A 19,001-nucleotide genomic window follows, 5' to 3' on the forward strand; every position below is an offset into this window, starting at 1 on the left:
ATTTCATTCCACCTATAAATGCACTAAAATGCCCCTTTGCAGAGGGGGCGTGTTTGTAGACAGTGAGGGTCTTTCAGTTCTCAGGGGCTGGTTTAGAGGTGCCTTTTTAATGTTGCCACCAGATGGGACTACACAAATTCATGGTTTCAGCAATGGTTGGAAGGCCTCCATTATTATCTCAGATTTATTACCAGCATCCTGGGATTGGTGGGCTCCCTTTCAGTGGCTTCCAAGTCAGGTCTGTCAGTTTATTGCAAATGCATTAAGAACTTGATGCTGTGTTAATGCAAGTCTGGCCGAGTTGTAGCTGTCTGATAGCTGGAAAGTCACAAAGGAGGGCAGTAATATTTAGAGTACTATTTCAGCACTAGTGAAATATTTTTCCTTACTTTAAAAATAAGAGCAAATAAGATGAAAGCCACCTTACAGCCTCATAGATAAACATGGTAGATTTATGGGGGTTTGTTAGATTTATGCTGGAAAGCAAGCTTCAGTTGAATATTTGGTCCTTTTTTTTCCAGTTCTACTTACATTTAACTTGAAACAGAGATAAAATAAATATTTTCATTCAGAATAGCAATTAGCCCCTTGTTATCAAGAACATCCAGATGAACATGTCCTTGAGACAGTTCTATTCTAAGAATAGTGTACAATATAATTACACTGATGATGGGTATTAGAGTGGCATATTAAGGTTAATTTCATAAATATTTTCCTCCTCAGTATTTGTTGGGGTTTTTTTACTACTTTGATATAAGTATTTGTAATTCTGTAGTTTACTGTCACGATTTTCTGACCTGAATAAATGTGACTTTTCATTGTTAATGCTTTTTTTAATATTCTGTATGAATTATATGTTAAAAAAAAATCAGGCAAATCTCATTGCCGTGGGTATTGATTAATTTGAGGTGAAATACTGAGGAGTATTTTTTGCCTCTCCAGTGACAACCAAAAAGATTGAATAACAGCTTGTGGTGGATGTCTCAGTTCAGGTCCACTTGGACCTACTTGCTGTTGTTCATGTTCTTGTAAGAGTATCACATGAAGATGTGAAGTCCTGCCTGCTTGACTCTAAATCTTGTTACATTTAGAGTTTTTCAGTGTTTTTAGTATGTATATCTCTTACCTGTATAAATAAATTGCATATAATGAGGTCTAATTCATTATATAAATTTAAGTATAGCAGCATGTTCTTCTGAGAAGCTTTTTATTCAGAGCATTAAAACTGATTTGTTTTGCTGTCTTACAGATTTCCAGCACAAAATAACAGTGCAGGCATCCCCCAATCTGGATAAGAGGAGAAGTTTAAACAGCAACAGCTCTAGTCCATCAAGTAGCCCCACAATAATTCCTCGTCTTCGGGCTATACAATGTAAGTCTCCACTACTCTGATCAATAGAGAGTGTTCCATATACATATTGAAATGTTGGTAGTAGTATCACATTCCAGGTGGATTTCTCTCTGATTTGCACATCCATTGATTGGTTCTAACAGTTGCAACTTCTTTGGAAGGAGGGATAATCTTGCTAAAATGCTAAATAATTTTCAGCAATTCAAAATGATTGTGAATGCTTTAAATTGTATCTTTACTCAATTACTTTGGGAATCAATTTGTAAACTGACTGGGATAAAACAATGGCAAATCAAAATTTATGACAAAAGGCAAAGCATCACATTTAGAAGCCAGGTAAGATGGAAAACAATTTTTTATTAGGTATTGGAGTTGATAAAGGAAAAGAAAGGTTCAGAGAGTAAGGGAGTCATGTAAGACAGAAAGATCAAAGAATGAGCCAATAACCCAACTTTCTTACATCAAAAGAGAATCAAGCTTTAAGCAGGTATAAAATCCAGAAGAAATCTTAATTTAGGTTTTTTGAAGATAGGAGAAAGAGACAAAAAAAAAAATTGTGGGTACATTGGTAGGTCTACATTCTTATGTACAGTGGAAACAGAAAGGAAGGCATGTTGATACTCACATAGTGGAGGTACCAGGAATATGACCATGTTATTACAGAGAAGCATGCATTTATAATTGGGGATGACATATACACAGATACAACAGTTCCCCCAGGAACCACTGTTTGCATTTTTACTGTCTGATCTATTGTGCAAAGTAGATTGTCTAATTATCTATATTCAGAGAGGAATGCCTTAAACTTCTCTCTCTCTATGAAATCAGTGGAACCTGTTCCAGCTGATTGCTTATGGATGTTGGTTACCTGCTATTGCAAGCACAGTCACCTGTGAGGCAGATTACTTCAGAGTCTGGCTTCATCAGCTATAAATGAGAAGGGGAAATCAGAACACATGAGGATTTTTTCCATACTGTTCTGTAGCTAATCTGTAGAGATTTAAAAAAAAAAAAACTTTATACCAGTCTGACACTTTGTTTAAAATTTGGATAGAGTATCTGTGTTGTCAATAGTTTCCTGTCCTCAAAATGGGGTGAGTTTTTCTGGTTGGTTGGTTGTTTTGCTTTTTGCAGAAAGGTAAAAAAAGGCTTTTCTTAGTAAAATGTCATGATTATGTATAAATTATCTCATTTTATCTTTGATTCTTCTTGCGCTGCAAGGAAATGCTTGGAAATGAAGCAAATGTCAGGTATTGGCATGGTTCTGAAAACTTGAATTTTCTGTGTTTGTTTTTTTAATTGAATAGCCTTGTGTAAGCTATTGCAGTGTCACTCCTTGTATGTGTGCTAAGTGCCACTGAGGATTTTTTTTCTTTATTTGCACAGGCATTTGTATTCATAGGGCTTGAACGTGCAAGATAACATAAAGGCTCTCATTTAAAAGAAGTGCATGTCTGCTTCTGAGTTTGGATCCTTAGGTTTTTACCTAAAAGCTTATCAAATATCTCAGGAGTATCTAGCTGAAACAATTGAGCTTCCACACCCATCTGCACCTGTGCAAAATAAATTCCCTTTCCCACAGTAATGTTTTATCTTGATTTAACTTCAAAGTGTCTTTGTTTCAAGACAACTTGCTCAAATACAAGTGATTTGAAGAGGCATACATAACAACTGGTTACTTGACTGCTTCACTTTGTCTTGAGCAAGTCTAGCTTTCAAATCTAAACATTAATTTAAAAGAAAAATCTAGTTAATTTCTTATTAAAACAAATTCTGATGATTTTGAAAGGAGTTTTGGAGGGAGAAGGAAAACCACTAAGGTACATATTTCCATAGGAATGTGATTGAAAATGAGAGTATAGGGTAGGCAAGTGAAGTGAAGGGTGAGCTTTGCTGGCAAGGTGTATGGTGAGAAAGGAGAGAATCTGTGTAGTGAAGGAACATCAGAACCAAGGACATGTAAATGTCCCCTCATGTATCATGCTGTTATAACTGGCTACCTTGGTTTTCTCCTAGGTCTCTCCATCATATCTATAAGCATGCCATCAGGATACGAAGCTAATGCTTCAGTTAGTCTGTGGCATGTGAAAATCTACCCTCTCAGGTCAGGTCCTAGAAAGAGGGTCCTTTAAACCCTGCCATGAAACCCCATCATTAGAAGATGCTTAATGCCTTTATAGATCCAGGCTTTATGACCCAAAGATGAAAATACGAGGGAAACGGTTCTGTTTCTGAAATCATTTTGACTAAGATCTCTACTACGTTCTCTTAATTTTTCCTCAGTGATTCCAAAAACAGATACACACACAGCTAACGGCCGAAGAAACAGTGTATATGTGTACCAGCAAGATGTAGATATCACAAATGAATATGAACTTCCCTGTGGGGTTATGAAAAAAGGCAAGATTTCATTATGTTTCCTAGGTGCTGGTTCTGTTTATTACCTGAGACAGTGACAGACTAAGCATTTAATGGGGGCTAGACACCTTAAAGTATAATTTGTTTTGGTGTAGTGAGAAAGAAAATGTTAATCATGGCCACAACTGGAATATTTTATTTCTTTTGATACCAGTTGTCCACAGAATATATTTTATTCATTGAACTTAAGTGCTCAGTCTAATTCACTTGTCTGAATTACCTAAATATAAGGTTCTCAGTTAAAGGAAGCATGGAAAATGTGATTGGCTTTGCTGCTTTATCTTTAATCTGGGTCTCTTGTCATGTCATAAATTACTTTTCTTTCTTGCTCATCTTTTTGGATCAGTGAAGTTTGCGTGGTGCTTTTTGTAGAAGAATAAGAAATCTCAATATTTTTTTTCTACTCCTGGGTGTTACTGTGCCAAAATGGTTTTGCAGTGCAGAAGATAATTCTGTTCTGTCAAAATATTTTGAGTTTAGAAATAGTATTTATGTGTGGGGGTTTTGTGTTTTTTAAATCCTATCTCCAGTAACTTCAGATGAAAGCAACAGAACTTGGGGAAGGAGCACAACATATCACCAAGAAGAGTTTGAAGATGTGAAGAGAAGTTTTAAAAAGAAAGGTTGTACATGGGGACCAAGTTCAGTTCAAACAAAGGATCGTGCAGATTGTAAGGACAAGTATGTCTACTACATTTTGGTTTTTTAATAATACTAAAGCATTCTTGGTAGTGGCATAGGGTAGTGAGTGAAAACAGTCCTGCTGTCTCTAGTTACAGCAAGAACTCCTACCTTTTAATTAATTTGGAAATTACATTACTTATGAGCACCTCCCTCACTTAGTCTTGAGGATAAAACACCTACTAATGTTAAAAAGTTTTATTGATTCTTGTCTAGTACCATTTATCTCTGGCTTTTTGAGATTTGGAACATAATGGGATGCTGAGCTACCACTGCATACCAGACATTCATGGCCTGTCTTTCTTGCCCTTCCTCACATTATTTTGAGGAATTACAAGCATGGCCCCCACTGGGTAGTTTCAGTATGATTAAGTCAGACTGACTGATTTGGCATATGTGAGGCACAGTTCACACCAGCAATATCAAGGGTGACAAAGGGTGGAAGGGTTATGAAAATCAGCTGGACAGCTTTACTTAAAGATTATGTTTTCCAATGGCTCAACACTAGAGATAGTAAGAATTATTTTCTTTATTTCTGTGGTATAAATACAATTATTTATAGTGCTTTTCTTTAATTTTCTTGGTAGGGATATCCACTCAGGTACCTGTGTCAGGAGTTGGTTCCAGACAATCAGTTGGAACTGGCTTTATATTATTTTTGTTTGCTTAAAAGTCACTATATGTAATAACATTCCAATATTCACATCATTTATTTGAGACAATGAAACTATTGTCCAGCTTTTTACAAATCTGTGTTATCCAATAGGTAGCAAAGCCCATTTTTCATTGGTTTTCTTTTTAGGCATGAAATTTTTGTCATAAAAAGAATACCTGTGTTTACATTTATAATCCTATGATTCAATGGTACTCCATCTTCTTTTTACTTTTGGAAAGATTTTCAAGTTATGTACTGCAGGTTTATAGTTTGAAAAGAAAGTAATTTTTCTCACAAAGTTTATGTGAGCATGGTATCTGTAACCTCAAAATAACTATTATTATTGCAGAGTAAGACCCCTTTCAGATGGCAGCAACCCTTGGTCAACTGTTTTCATGAAAAATCAGAAGGGTGTTCCCTTAGCTTCACTGTTTGTGGACCAAGGTAAGAGCTATTTTTGAAAAAGTGAAAGTAGCCATATAATAGTATTAAGATTACCTCCAGTGTTATAAATTGTATTGCTTGAATTCCCTAAAGGATTATGCAGATTGTCACAGGAGAAGTCATGCTGCCAACCATTTTCTTCTGCAAAAAAAACCCCCTGCATTTACATCATTAGCAACTAAGAAATGCACATAGTCTGTGAACAGAACCATGCAGAGATTTTTCCATGTTTTTGAGTTGCAGGCTACTCTGTGTATGAGGTCTGCAGTCACCACTTTTTTGTTTCATTTAAAAAGAACCTAAATCAATAATTGTCTTGCCATTTAAATAATTGTTTATGACATTGTTATGAGATATGCAGAGTTGTTGCAAAAATGCATAGTTTTTTAAAAGCCTGTAAGCCTGAATATATTCCCAGATATTAGTTCCCTGTTTTCTTGAATGAGACCTATTATCTAAATATTCAAGACGGAAATGCAGATTTCAAATCTCAAAGTGTTTTAGACAACATGTTGCTTTTTACAGATAAAATCACAAGGAAAAACTTACTTGGTCCCTTCAGGATCAGGAACGTGATGGCTGCATGTTGCTTTTTATGACCATTAGTATAATGGGCCATGATGATAAAATATTCATAATGATTTTAAAGCTTGCACACCCTTTTTCTATACTGTGGATTCTCTTATCTGAGAAAATTAGGCTACCAGTGTCAGGAAAAAAGCCTGTGATATAAGCAGGTGTCCATACCAGCAACTAGATTTATGCCACCTGGAAGAAGAAATAGTAAGGTGCTTGGACACTGCTGGAAAAAAGGCATTTTAATCTTCATGTGTAATGGTAGGGATATAAATCAAGGCTTCACAAATAGTAATTTTATAGATTTATTAGCTTACTACTATAACCCTGCACACAAAGTTAATGTACTTGAATTTCAAATAATTCTGTGTTTATTCTCTAGCATTCAGTAGTTTGTAGTATAATAACACACACACATCAAATAATACCTCCTTTTTGTTTGTCATCTTGGTGAAAGATGTTAAATTTACTTTTTATTCCAGACCCCCATGACCTAATGAATTAATTGGAAAAACTTCTAATAACTGACTGGATTTTGGAACTCAGCTGAATTGGAAGTATTGTAAAGAATATATTCCAGATTTTATCTGCCAGTTTGTGTATAGTAAATTACTTCTCTGTAATCCATACACCAAAATATTTTCCGTGTTATTTAAAAAGCATTATCAAAGTGTTGCAAACACCAAGAGGTTTAGATGTAGGATGTGTTTCTGAAACTCAAAATGTGAGTCTGAGCTTCTGACAGCATCTAAATGGATTGTCCAGTATCCTTCAAGGTTAATACTTCTGCATTTTAAAGGAAATAGTGATATACATATGCAGACGTGCAATAGCTGAATAGAATTGCAGTCTTAAAGAATACTGTGATGTTTTACAGGTGCCTGTACTGATAAGAAACTTATCCCTGAAGGTTTGGACAGTAAAAGACCAAAGCCAATTAAGTTGCCCAATCAGGCCTATATTAATCTACCTCTTTGGAAAGACGATCAAGGAGAGAACACGGTTGAACACGAGAGCTTTGAAGAAGGAACCTCTGCTAGTTCTACAAATAGTACTCCTCAAATGACACCTACAAACAGTCTGAGCAGGACGCTGCACAAAAAGAAGACTGATTCCGTGCTGTACGGATGTGCTGTCCTCCTTGCATCCGTTGCCCTGGGCTTAGATATCAGAGAGCTGAACAAATCGCAGGGTCCGGATGAACTCCTGCCTAAAGATGAGAGGAAGAAGCGTGACGGAATATTTCAGCGTGCTTCAAAATTCCGCAGGAGCGCCAGCCCTACGCGACTGCAGTCCAAGAAAGAGGAAACAGGTATTCCATCCCTAAATCCAGCTGCGGATACTGTGAATCTTCTCTCTATGCCCTCCATTTCCACAAAATGCCTACTTCAGCCTGATAGTGAAGATGCTTTTGTGAGCACTGTGCTTGGTGATTGTGGTCGATGTAGTTCTGCTGACAACTTTTCATCTCAAACTTCTGAAAGTAAGAGAGAACAAAGGATACAGCTGGCTCCTAACACAGTTTCAACACAATTGAAAAATCAGCCTTTTAGTCTTGGTCTGAAACAAGAGTTTCAAAATGTGCCAAAAAATTCCTCCACAAAGTTAAGTATGTTGGGTCACAGACGAACCTTATCAGATGGGAACCATTTTCAGACCACAGGTAGGTAATTAAGAACATCCAGAATCTTTAAGTTTAGCTGCTGATAAACATTTAAGTGCAAAATAATATCTTTAAATCTGGTTTATGTTTAAATAGATAAGCACAGGATCAATGAGTTTTTGAAAAGAAGTTCTAAATTTCAATACTGATATTCTGGGATGGCTTAAATGTAATATTCTTCATGATGCTCTATGCGTGTGTAATTCCTCATAAAAACTGGAGAAGTTCATGGGACTTGATTCCAGTATTAATATTCATCCAGTTATTGGGGGGTTAGTGCTTTTTCTCTACATCCCTTTTGTAGCAATAAAAAGTAAATTGTTGCCAGTTGCAGTGGGTCCAGATGCAAACACGTTACTTGAGCACCACTGGTCTTGTCTTAGGAGATTTCCCTGCAGTGTACAAACCTCTTCATTTTTCTGGTGGAAGAATAGTCACTAGTGTTTATGGCAACCCAATTTTACAAATGGCAAAGAATTCAAGAAGTCATGTAGTTTAAATTTGCTTTTTTTTTTGTTTGGGCTTTCTTTCTCCTAGCTAATGGAGTTGCTTCAACCAATGATGTCCCCAGACTCCCGGTCCTGTCAGTTCCTGGAACTCTGCCCTCCCCATCTTTTCAACAAAGAAGCAATCACAGTGGTGTTTCAAATGAAAAGCAAAGCACTGTCAATACTATCTCAAGGCCTCGACCTTCTTCTCTAAGAAGTAAAATAGATGCATGGCAGATTATTCCACGTATTATTAAACCAAACTCTAAAGACTCTGAATGTTTAGAGGGCAGTGTAGATCCAGATGTTAACTTCTTGCCAGATACTGAGGAAAGAACTAACTGCCACATGCCCTCATTACTTGATATTGATGTGGAAGGTCAAAACAGAGACTGTACTGTGCCTTTATGCAGAATGAAGAGCAAAACTTGTCGGCCATCTATATATGAACTGGAGAGAGAGTTTCTGTCGTGAGTGCCTTTCATTTTAAAAATGTTTGCTTCATAAAGGGGAAAAAAATGTAAAATTCTTGTCTGTCTAACACTTTGTGCTGCTGTTTTCTGATGTACTGTGACAAATAGTACCAAAATTATTAAAATGGGCAGCTTATTAAGTGTAGTAGGTGCCTTTTTCAAATTTTTCTTGCAATCCCAGCTAGTAACTCTGAAAGCACAATACTGCAAAATCGTATTCTAGGTGAACTTCGTAAGTCTATTTTGAATGATTAAAATAAAATGCCCACCTCCCTCTGCTGTGTCCCAGAAGTTTTTTTTAGGTTTGAGAGGTTTTGTTAGAAATTTAACTTCTGCACATTAAAAAAACAAATGGCATACAGAGCAAGGTTGTGTTCTGTCAAGAAGAGTTTCACCTAAGGAGTGGTGGTCTGCAGCTTGCCTCTAATGGCTTGTAGGTTCAGGGAGAGGGACAAGGGGTTTAAGGTGCAGGTACAGGAGGGTCTATTCGCTCCTCATTAAGGAGGTGGTTACTTGCTGGCATTTGATACTGAAGTTGGTTAAGAACCAGCAGCTGAATTTACAGTTTTTTGCCCTTGGTTATTATGAGAACTCGCTTAGTTTCTCCAGAAAGTTACACTGCTTGTATAAACAATTCAGTTTCAGCCACCATATCGATTTGAGAGGGTAAACTTCAGTATTGCAATGGGAGTAAAGGTATTTGACATACTTTGTAATGTGAAACAACATTCCTTGTAGGTAAGGATACACTGGAACGTAAATATTTGTACTCTTAACCTTTTGAAGACTACAGTGTTTGCACTGAAAGCAATATTCTTGGGTTTGAATTTTTTTGTATGTGGTGGAGGGGTTTGTCCCCTTTGTTTTTTAAACTCTGCTGCACCTTGTATTGAAGAAAGTTGGTGAGTTTTAAGGATAATTGGTTTTAAGTGAGCCAACGGTGCATTTTATTGCACTTAATTTTAAAACTGCTATAATTTAATATTAAATCTTTCAGTATAATCTCTGTAGCTTTTCTTCCTAAGGTACTACTGAGTGCCTGCTTACACATTTAGGAATCAAAGGACAGAAACAGATGTGCTTGACTGGTTTTCAGTGATAGAAAGTTTCCAGAAAATTCCAAGTAACTAATCGTGGGGGGAGGAACATTTAGCTTTGATAACACCGGTAGTTTAATTTTTTACAGTATCACTAAGTGAATGATTAAATAAAACCAAATATACAGTATACTTTCCCTGATGAAAGCATTTTTAGAATTAAAGGAACAACCCTCATTTTCCAGTATCTGAAGTCTTAATTTTGCAGATCATTTGACATTTATGTAGTTTTCATAAATAAAATTAGATAATGTTAGACTAAATCTACTGTGTTCCCATCAGAATATTGTTTTGTTAAAACCTGTGTTTAAATCTTTTCTTCTCCTTCACTCTGGGGTCTGGGAGTTCAAACAGAATACACAGTTGCTTAAAGCTTCAAAACCAAGGGATTAAAAAGGAAATTTCTGTTCTAAGACTGTATGCACTATGGTGTCCACCTTGAAGATGGCCTATAATTATACAAACAACATCATGAAGTCTTAATCACACAGAGCAGAACACAGAAAATGTAACTTCCCAGCTCTCAAAGTGAAAATAGAAAAGGACTTCCTTAAAGTATTAGTTTACCAAAAGTAAAGACAAAACCACTCGTTGTCTGTAAATCTAAATGCCTACATAGCAGATTGTTACTACATTTTCTGTTTCTGTCGCTGTATTCTTAATTTTCTGTCAACATGGTTCAAGTCACTGTTCTTTGTCTTCTGTTTCAACTTTAATTTCATCAGAACACTTTAATAGATTGTCTGTTCTAGTTTTAATATGAAATGTTTTTGTAAAATAAAGTCACAAATCAAATTTTAAGTTTAGATTAATAGCACATTTACCTTCAAAGCTTAATTAGAATTTTTGAGCATTGTGTCTATTTCAACTCTTTCTTGATCAGTTATTCCTGTGTAATACTGAGAGAAAAGGAGCTGATTGTATTATGTGTTTCTGAAGAAAGTATCTCTATTTGGCTTTCTACAGGAAAATCTCAGGTGCTGAAGTATTTTGACTTGTAAACTGTTAAGTTCTGTATTTTTAAGGTTTATATGATTTCAAGTGTTGAATTTTGCACCCTATGTTTTGTAATCAATAGTATCAGCATAAAAAGCTCTTTGAGCTAGATTGTTTTCACTTATTAGTGGCTTATCTCTCTTGTAATTAAACAAAGATTTCTATTCCTCTTCAATGGATAATTTCCCATAAGACTGGGACATATGATATGGCCAGCCCAATGCATTCTAAGTAATTTAGGAGTTTGCATTCCATCTCTTATTCTGAGACAGTTTAGGTAGGCCATCTCAAATATTTCTCTGATGTGATGCAGTTTTTTTAAGCTATAGTCTGTAGTACTTTATAATTCTTTTTATAGTTTAAGAGTATAGGCCAGTCTTCACTGAAATTAAAAAGAAAAAAGCATTATCTTAATCATGGTTTCAGTCTGTAATTCACGTATCACCAGAGAAATTTTTTGTAAAGATATGGAAATTTGGTATGCATTTAAGTGACCTGTTTGGGTTAAAAAGATATTTATTTCAATATAGATTGATAGCCTGACCAAATAATAATTTATGTTGATTGTTTTAGCATAAAACTGAAGGTGCTTACACTACAAAGATTAAGATAAACACTTGATATACTGTTTTACAAAACCTGATGATTTAAATGTTTTTATTTAAAAAAATAAATGTTTTGTAGCTACTGTATTGCAAAGTGACCTGAATTTTCTTGAAAAATGTATTTTAATGTTGTTTCAACACGTACTAAGGAGTCCTCTGATGAGTAAACCAGGAGCGCTATAGACTATGGCCAGCCTATTCTTGGAAGATTATATTATATTGTTACTCTAAGATTAAGAATCCAGTACAGTAAAATGAGCATTCCTGTAATATCTTGTACTTGATGTGGGCAGAAACATTTGGCATAATCTTGGTTTTTTCCTTTGATGTGACCGTAATATTTTTTTGATGCTTTTTACAATGTCGGCTGGGTGTCTTAGAGGAGATAGAGTAGTGGATATAAATAAACTCAGCATCTGGTTCAGCATCAAGAATAACAAGGTAAGTAATAGCATCCTTCTGTTGTGGGGTTTTTGTTGGGACAGTCCATTGGTACTTTGAGATTTATTTTTTTGTTGTTGTTAGGTTCATGGGGTTGTTTTAGGCACTTGAAGCCAGTATTTTCCTTATAATATTTTTAACACCTTTTGTGAACTTCCCTCTTCCTTGATCATGTCATGGGTGCATTAGCCCATTTTTCAGGTGGGAAGTATCCATTCGCAAAGTGACAACAAGCAAGTTACAGTGAAATTCAAATACAAATATATAGAATTTATAAGGTTTCAAGCCCAATCTTACAAAGACATGCCTGCACTCAGTTTGTAGTGAGACTGGCTGCATAACAAATATTTATGCGGCCTCTGAGTGTCAGTATGGATCCTAGATTGTAAGCCAAGCTGAAGAGGCAGTTTATTTTACATACAGGGTTATAATGGTAATACAAATATCTGTGTACAAGTGTGAGGTAATAGAAAATACCACAGTGTCACCAACCACGTTCATTTTTAATGTAACTATTCAGATTCCTATGGTGTATGCACTATGAGGAGCTAAGGAGACTGTTATCTAATACATTTTTGATGCAGTTGGTGGTGGATTGCAGTACTAGATACTCTAAATTAGGTCCAGAGTCCTTGCAAGGATGTAGTGGAATTCTTCCTGAACAAACCAAATGTGATCCAGCTATTCCAATGATAACAGAAATCCAACATGCTTCATATAGATAGTCTGATAAAATAGTTTCTTTGACCAAAATAAGTGCTTTTTGATCTAATAAGTTGGAGAATGGAATACACACCTATGCAGGTAAGATGGTTTTACTTTTTATTTCACAGAATCACAGGGTCATTTAGGTTGGGAAAGACCTCTGGAGATGAAACAGTCTTAAGCCCCTCTGTTAGAGCAGGCTGCCCAGGACCATGTCCATTGAAAGTCTGGGTATCTCCACAGATGTATCTCCACAGCTTCTCTGGGCCATCTGTTCCACCGTTTAACCATTCTCACAATGTAAAAACATTTGCTCACATTCAGATTGAATTTCCTGTTAATTGGGGGGTTTGGGGTTGTTTTGGGTTTGTTTGTGGTTTTTTTTTTTTTCCTTGTTGATTGATTGGTTTTGGTTTTAATTGTTTGGTTTGTGTTTTGTTTTTTTGTTTGTGCCCATTGCCTCTCGTCCTGTCACTGGACACTGCTGAGAAGAGCCTACCTTTCTCTTTGCCCCTGTTATTAGGTATTTATAAACAATGATAAGATCCTCTTGGACTCTTCTCCAGACAGAGCTCTCTCAGCCTTTCCACGGATGCAAGTCCTTTGCCAGTCTTTGTGTGCTGCACTGGATTTGTTTTACTAAGTCTGTATCTTCTGCTGGGGAGCCCAGAACTGGACCCAGCACTCCAGGTGTGGTCTCACCAGTGCTGAGTAGGATGAACTCTATCAATCTGCTGGCACCATAACTAATGCAGGGAACTGTGGGCTGTCTTTGCTGTAAGGGCACATGGTTGGCTTCTGTTCAGCTTGTTTCCATCAGGATTCTCAGGTCATTTTCTGCAAAGCCGGTTCCCAGATGGTCAGTCCCCAGTGTGTACTGGTATGTGGGCTTGTTCCTCCCCAGATGCATTTCTACTTCATGATATTCCTCTAAGCCCAGTTTTCCAGCCTGTCCAGGTCTCTCTGAATGGCAGCACAACTGTCTGGTGCATCAGCCACTCCTGCTATTTTAGATTGTAAATTTGCTGAGAATACACCCTGTCCCAGCATCCGGGTTGGTAATGGAGATGTTGAACTGTATCAGCTCTTGTATCAACCCCTGGGGTACTCTACCAGTGACATTTAAGCGAGTTATATTTGAAACCATCTCATATTTTATTCATACAATCTAAAATATTTTTCCTAAGTGATGTTGGTAATTGCAGTTCTTCAATCGCCTCTTCTTTTTTTTTTTTTATTTTTTTTTTTTTTTTTTTTTTCCCCCTCCCCATTTAAAAAATAAAGACTTAGTGATCATTCTAAGATCTAGGCCTTAGATCTAGGCCTTGCTTCAGTAGTTGAGATTTGGCATCAGGATGGCCTGAGTTCAGTGCTGCTTGATGTAACAACTTAAATCTGTTAAAAATATTTGCAAATTGCTTTGGAAACAAAGTCATCAATTCACCCCAGGTGACCAAACTAGTCAAACTTCTGTCAGGTGTCACATTTGGTGTTCCTTCTTTGAGTGGTCATTAATATGAAGTCACATGCTCTGCAACACTGCTAAATGGACTTCTTAAAAACATTTGTGTTACATCTGAGATCACCAGTCTTTTCCTCCCACTACATAAAGTATTGCAGTTACAGGATCTGACAACTTGGATCTCTTAGAGCTGAAGACATTGATGAGTACTCTGATCTCTGAAGAGGAGGAGAGGCCACAGCTGTGAACTCCTCAGTAGCAGAGCACTGTTAGTGCTTCTCAAAAGGTGCCCAGGGCAGCCATTCCTGCTGTAGCTGCTGACTTCTTCCTGTGCCAAAGAATTTGCACATATGCTGTTGTCTTCCTGCCAACTTCAGATACACCTAGATAAGATCTTTGGTGTAGCAGTAGGCACTGTGAACAGTCCAGTCAGCTGAGGGCCTGCCAGTCTTAATGAAAGCAGGTGGAAATCTGCAATTTTGGGGTAAAGGAGAAAATAAACAGTAGGACTGTTCATTCTGCTCACTGTTTTGCAAATTACTTGCATAATTGAAAAGTTTCTAAACCCCCTTTTATGGCAGAGGGAATTAGGCAATAATATTTTACAATGCCTTTTTACTCTGTGCTGCCTTCCAGACCAGCATTTGTGCATTGTGCTACATGTGACTTACTCTGCCTGGTAAATGCTGTCAGTGGTTGGGAGGATGCAAAATTTTATTTCCAAGCCTGAGAGAGGTAGTTGTGCTAAGCAGCAGGTGAATCAAACATCAGGTGTATCTGCCAACAGTCTAGGTAAGGGAAAGATACATACTAGGCATACATTCTCCAGTCACTTCAGCATGTGGCTCCTGGGAGTACTGGAGTCTCTTGCAGGCAATTTCCAGGGGCAGGGTATTCACCTAAGGAAATCCACTTTGTGGATCTGTGGATGTGAACATCCAATCTGTTCCTGAAGTGGCCTTCACATGGCTGTATGCCTTTTTGACTCTGTCATTAGGGATATGTGTGTTTCTCCTTCAGTGCATATGCTGCCTGAAATGTTTAAGGCAGAATTAACAGCGATTCTATCACTCTTCTATTGCACTTTCATCTTTATTTTCCTCACTCTAGAGTCCCAGAAGTTACTGACATTGGTGGCTCCACTCTTGATAGTCAAAATTCTCATCACCAAGGCCCTGATTCCTTCTTATTTGTGATGCAGCTGGTTGATGGCTGACCTTGAAGCTAAGATACCAACATCCTAGTTTACCCACAAGAAATAGTTGTTGGATGTATACTTGTGGACAGGAATTTATTAATAGTACCTCAACTTTAACCCACCAAAAGCATATCTTTTAGGTGACTTTTCAGGTATTGGTGGTTTTTGCTATGGTGGTTCTCTGGTTAAGTAAATTTTATTAGTTTATAGAAAAAGGCTCTTAAGAAGAAAACCTGTACTGTCATCATCTATAGCTAGAAGATGCCAAGAACAGGTACTATCTAAAGCATATTAACAGTGTTGTAGTATGGAGTCATTGAGCTCGATCACTTTACCAAGTTAGGGAAACTATGGAATGAATATGTATATTCTTTCAGGCCTGCAGAGCTACCACGAGGTTCTATTTCCACAGCTGTACAGTATATTTAGAAGAAAAGTGTGCCTATCACCAATTTGTATTTTTTAAACAGGATTCTGAATCCCTGAGATAAAGTCAGGGGCACTCATAGTGTTTGCATATTATGTGCTTGTAGATCCTAAAAGCAAAGAGAGATACTCTTAGAGCTGTAAATATGCTCCTAGGGCAGTTTTTCTCCCTTCAAAACCTTTTAACACTGAGGGTTTGGAAGGAAGAAGAATGGCAGTACTCCCTCCTATCTGTGTGTCAGACAAGTAGAGGGGGTCTGGTTATATGTGCTCCAACAGATATTGCTGGAGGTGGTTCTAGGATAAAAGTATAGTATGAATATACATACTGTGAGTACTTTTCAAAAAGAGAAAATTACCCCAGAATTTGCATACAATGACTGTAATATTTGTTTTGAAAATTATTAATTTTTGTGGTACCTAATGATTTTTTTTAATACCTCTGGAAGTCAGAAAAAAATGAGGCTGGGTTGCAGTTGAAAAGAAACCTAAGTAAAGAAGCTTTGTCTTTATTTCCTCCTTTTCTATATAGCCCAATTTAAGTCCATCTTGCTGTTAACACTGAAAAATCCCAGAGATCCTGTAGTCCACAAAAGCCTTCATGTGAAAACAAAGCACCCAAAAGTAGCAGTTCAGGCCTGACCGTGCGAAGCAGTGAGATACAAGTACTACAAGCATCTAATTCTTGTAATGCATGCCAGTTAGCTTTTTCTCACTGGAATTGAAGTCAGAGGATCAAAACTGAAGAGTGTTGGTTCAGTGTGGTGTAAGAGATGACAACAAGTTGGGTGATACCAAGTTGGGTGTGAGTGCTGATCACTGGAAGGTAGGAAGATTCTGGACAGGCTGGACAAATGGGCTAAGGCCGATTGTAGGAAGTTCAACAACACCAGGTGCTGGTCCTGCCCTTGAATCACACTTCTCTCACACTGAATTTATCATACCTTTGATCAAAAGTTTCTAACATACTTTTCCCATTTATTTCTCAGCCTGTATTCAAGTCCTTCAGGTACCGAAATCTAGTTTTGTCAGTTTGGGGAAGGGAGATGTAGGAGTGTCCCCTTTTCAGATAAGTTCACAGATCTTCTTCAAAACCTGTAGTTCTTGTATTTTGGACTATTAACAAGCATATGAATCTCTGATAAGTAAAGCAACAATTCCATCAGTTCCCCATATTTAATAAGCCTTGGCTTTTATGATTTGTACTCTGGTCATGATACTTCTCATAAATTATACTAATTTACATATAATCTTGTTCAGTGTATGAAGACTTTTGGTTCTTCCTCATCTTTACTGTGGTTTTATACAATCTAGTCTAATTCACTCTTCTCTCTCATTGCTTTATTGTTGCCATATTTATAAGTAAACACATCGTTTATAAGTAAATACATCTGTCCTCATTTTAGGCCAATGTCCAGGTTGCCTTATTATTTTCCTTTGTGCCCTTCTCAACAGCCCCATTCAATCCTTATATAAAATCTTCCTCACTCGGGTAAGAAACCAATTTGCTGCATAGAATCTTTGTCTAACAGCTTGTCTAGGTAGGCTTCTCCTGAGAGGCGTCCAATTTCAAAGAGTTAAAAACACTGTATCTAAGTGTTATCAGTTCAGTGACCTCTCCCATGCCACTTTTAACAATAATTAACAGTGCTGTTTCAAGGAAGATTTAAAAAAAGGTGCCCATGTAACTGCATTGAATCAATGCAGTCAGTTTAGTTCATGTTTGAGGTGGTAAAAGTCAAGTGCTTTAGGAGTTCTACAAATTGTTTAAAAGGCTGGTTAGATGTAAGCTTCTGAAAACTTTTGCCTACCTTTGAATGAAATTAATATTGTCTTTTTATTTTGATATGTTTTAATATTTCATCTTGAAAATGCAACACTGAACAGCATCTTCCAAAAGGGCTTTACTTTCCTGCAGTTTTCAGTGCAATGAGTTCAGCAGGAAAGTACTGCTGCAGGCAGTACAAACTGGAGATCACACCCTGGTTCCAGGGCAAGGTTGGCTTTTGATCTTGGACAAGTCACTGAGTTTCTTTTTGCTTACACTGTAGTGCTGGCCTGTAAGATGAGCACAAGGACTTCATCCTTTTTTGTAAAGCACTTTCAGAGCTGTGATCAAAGACACCAGGTTTCAGCAGTAAACAGCAGCTGCAGCAGTAAATGCCTTGACTTCACACACAGAGGGGAGCTCTAACTCAGCCTGGGAACTGAATGCACCGCTGCTGTAGATACTTTTCTTTCACAGCACAGGTTTCTTCCAAGTTAAAGTTTAACTTTGGTAGGGAACAATTCCAGTCACAACTGGTTGCAATGATTTAGCCAGTAACTGCCACATTAAGGAAATAATTACACAAAGTTTAGTGTTTGGTTTTGGTTGGGTTTGGTTTTTTGTTGGGTTGGGTTTGGGTGGGGTTTTTTTGTTGTGTTTGGTTTTTTTTGTTTTTTTTGTTTTTTTTTTTTTTTTTGTGGGTTGTTTTTTGTTTGTTTGTTTTTGGTTTGTTTTTTGTTTGTTTGGGTTTTTTGTTTTTTCCCCCCCCTCCCCCCCCCAAGATTCTCATGATTGGTCAAAGCTATTACAACTTAGGATTAATTTCCTGGTTCATACAAGAATGTTTATCTCATTGTTTTCTCCCGCCCTAAATTTGTTAGGATACTAGGTATTTTCCTCTGTCTGAATGAAAGGATCCTATTTCAACCTCTGCTGATTAATACTACTCTTATAAAGCTGTATTAATTGGTTGCTCCCCATTTATGAGTGGGCAGCAAATGTGCAATTACACCCTAAAGAAGAATGATATTACAGCTTATTGCCTCAAAGTCAGGATAAGTTCTTTTTCACTGAAGCATTATTGGAACAGCTCCATCTTTACCTTGGAGAAGGGATTTAATAAATTAACGTGAAGCATAAGAATGAGGGAGGAGAAGTGTTACTCCATCTTCTAGATTTAGGCTATACAGAAATAAGTACTTGCTGTGAACTGGAAGAGCAAGCTCTGAATGGGTCTCTGGAGGCTCAGTCAATGGTACAGAAAGCCTTGGTTCATAACTGAGCTGTGGAAGTCGAACGCCTGAAGCTGTGCTGTAAATCTCATCTCCCTAAAGTACAGATCCTGCAGTAGTACACTGCAGAGGGAGAGAGTCTGTTACTGCCAGCGTTCACCACCACAGTACCTCTGCTTTAAGGGTATGAATATGAGATAAGTCAAGAAGCTTGAAAGGATGTATGATTTAAAGCCTCCAGCTTCAAATTCCAGAGGTAAGCCGTTGATGGAAGAACAGCACAAGTTTGTGCCAAGTTTCAGTTCTTTAAACAAGCCGAAGT

General features: G+C 37.2%; 1 protein-coding gene across 1 annotated transcript in view; it reads left to right on the forward strand.

The window, feature by feature from the left end:
- MAP3K21 (mitogen-activated protein kinase kinase kinase 21) overlaps positions 1-9,022 on the forward strand; it is a 38,373-nt gene extending 29,351 nt beyond the window's left edge. Inside the window, exons 6-11 of the mRNA XM_040060194.1 lie at positions 1,250-1,372; positions 3,635-3,751; positions 4,300-4,450; positions 5,455-5,549; positions 7,003-7,788; positions 8,326-9,022. Of these exons, the coding sequence (XP_039916128.1) occupies positions 1,250-1,372; positions 3,635-3,751; positions 4,300-4,450; positions 5,455-5,549; positions 7,003-7,788; positions 8,326-8,750 (1,697 nt within the window). The 3' untranslated portion in view covers positions 8,751-9,022. The remainder of the gene's footprint in view (positions 1-1,249; positions 1,373-3,634; positions 3,752-4,299; positions 4,451-5,454; positions 5,550-7,002; positions 7,789-8,325) is intronic.
- The last annotated feature ends 9,979 nt before the right edge of the window (positions 9,023-19,001 follow it).

Source organism: Hirundo rustica, chromosome 3 (genome assembly GCF_015227805.2).
Source record: "Hirundo rustica isolate bHirRus1 chromosome 3, bHirRus1.pri.v3, whole genome shotgun sequence".
NCBI lineage: Eukaryota > Metazoa > Chordata > Aves > Passeriformes > Hirundinidae > Hirundo > Hirundo rustica.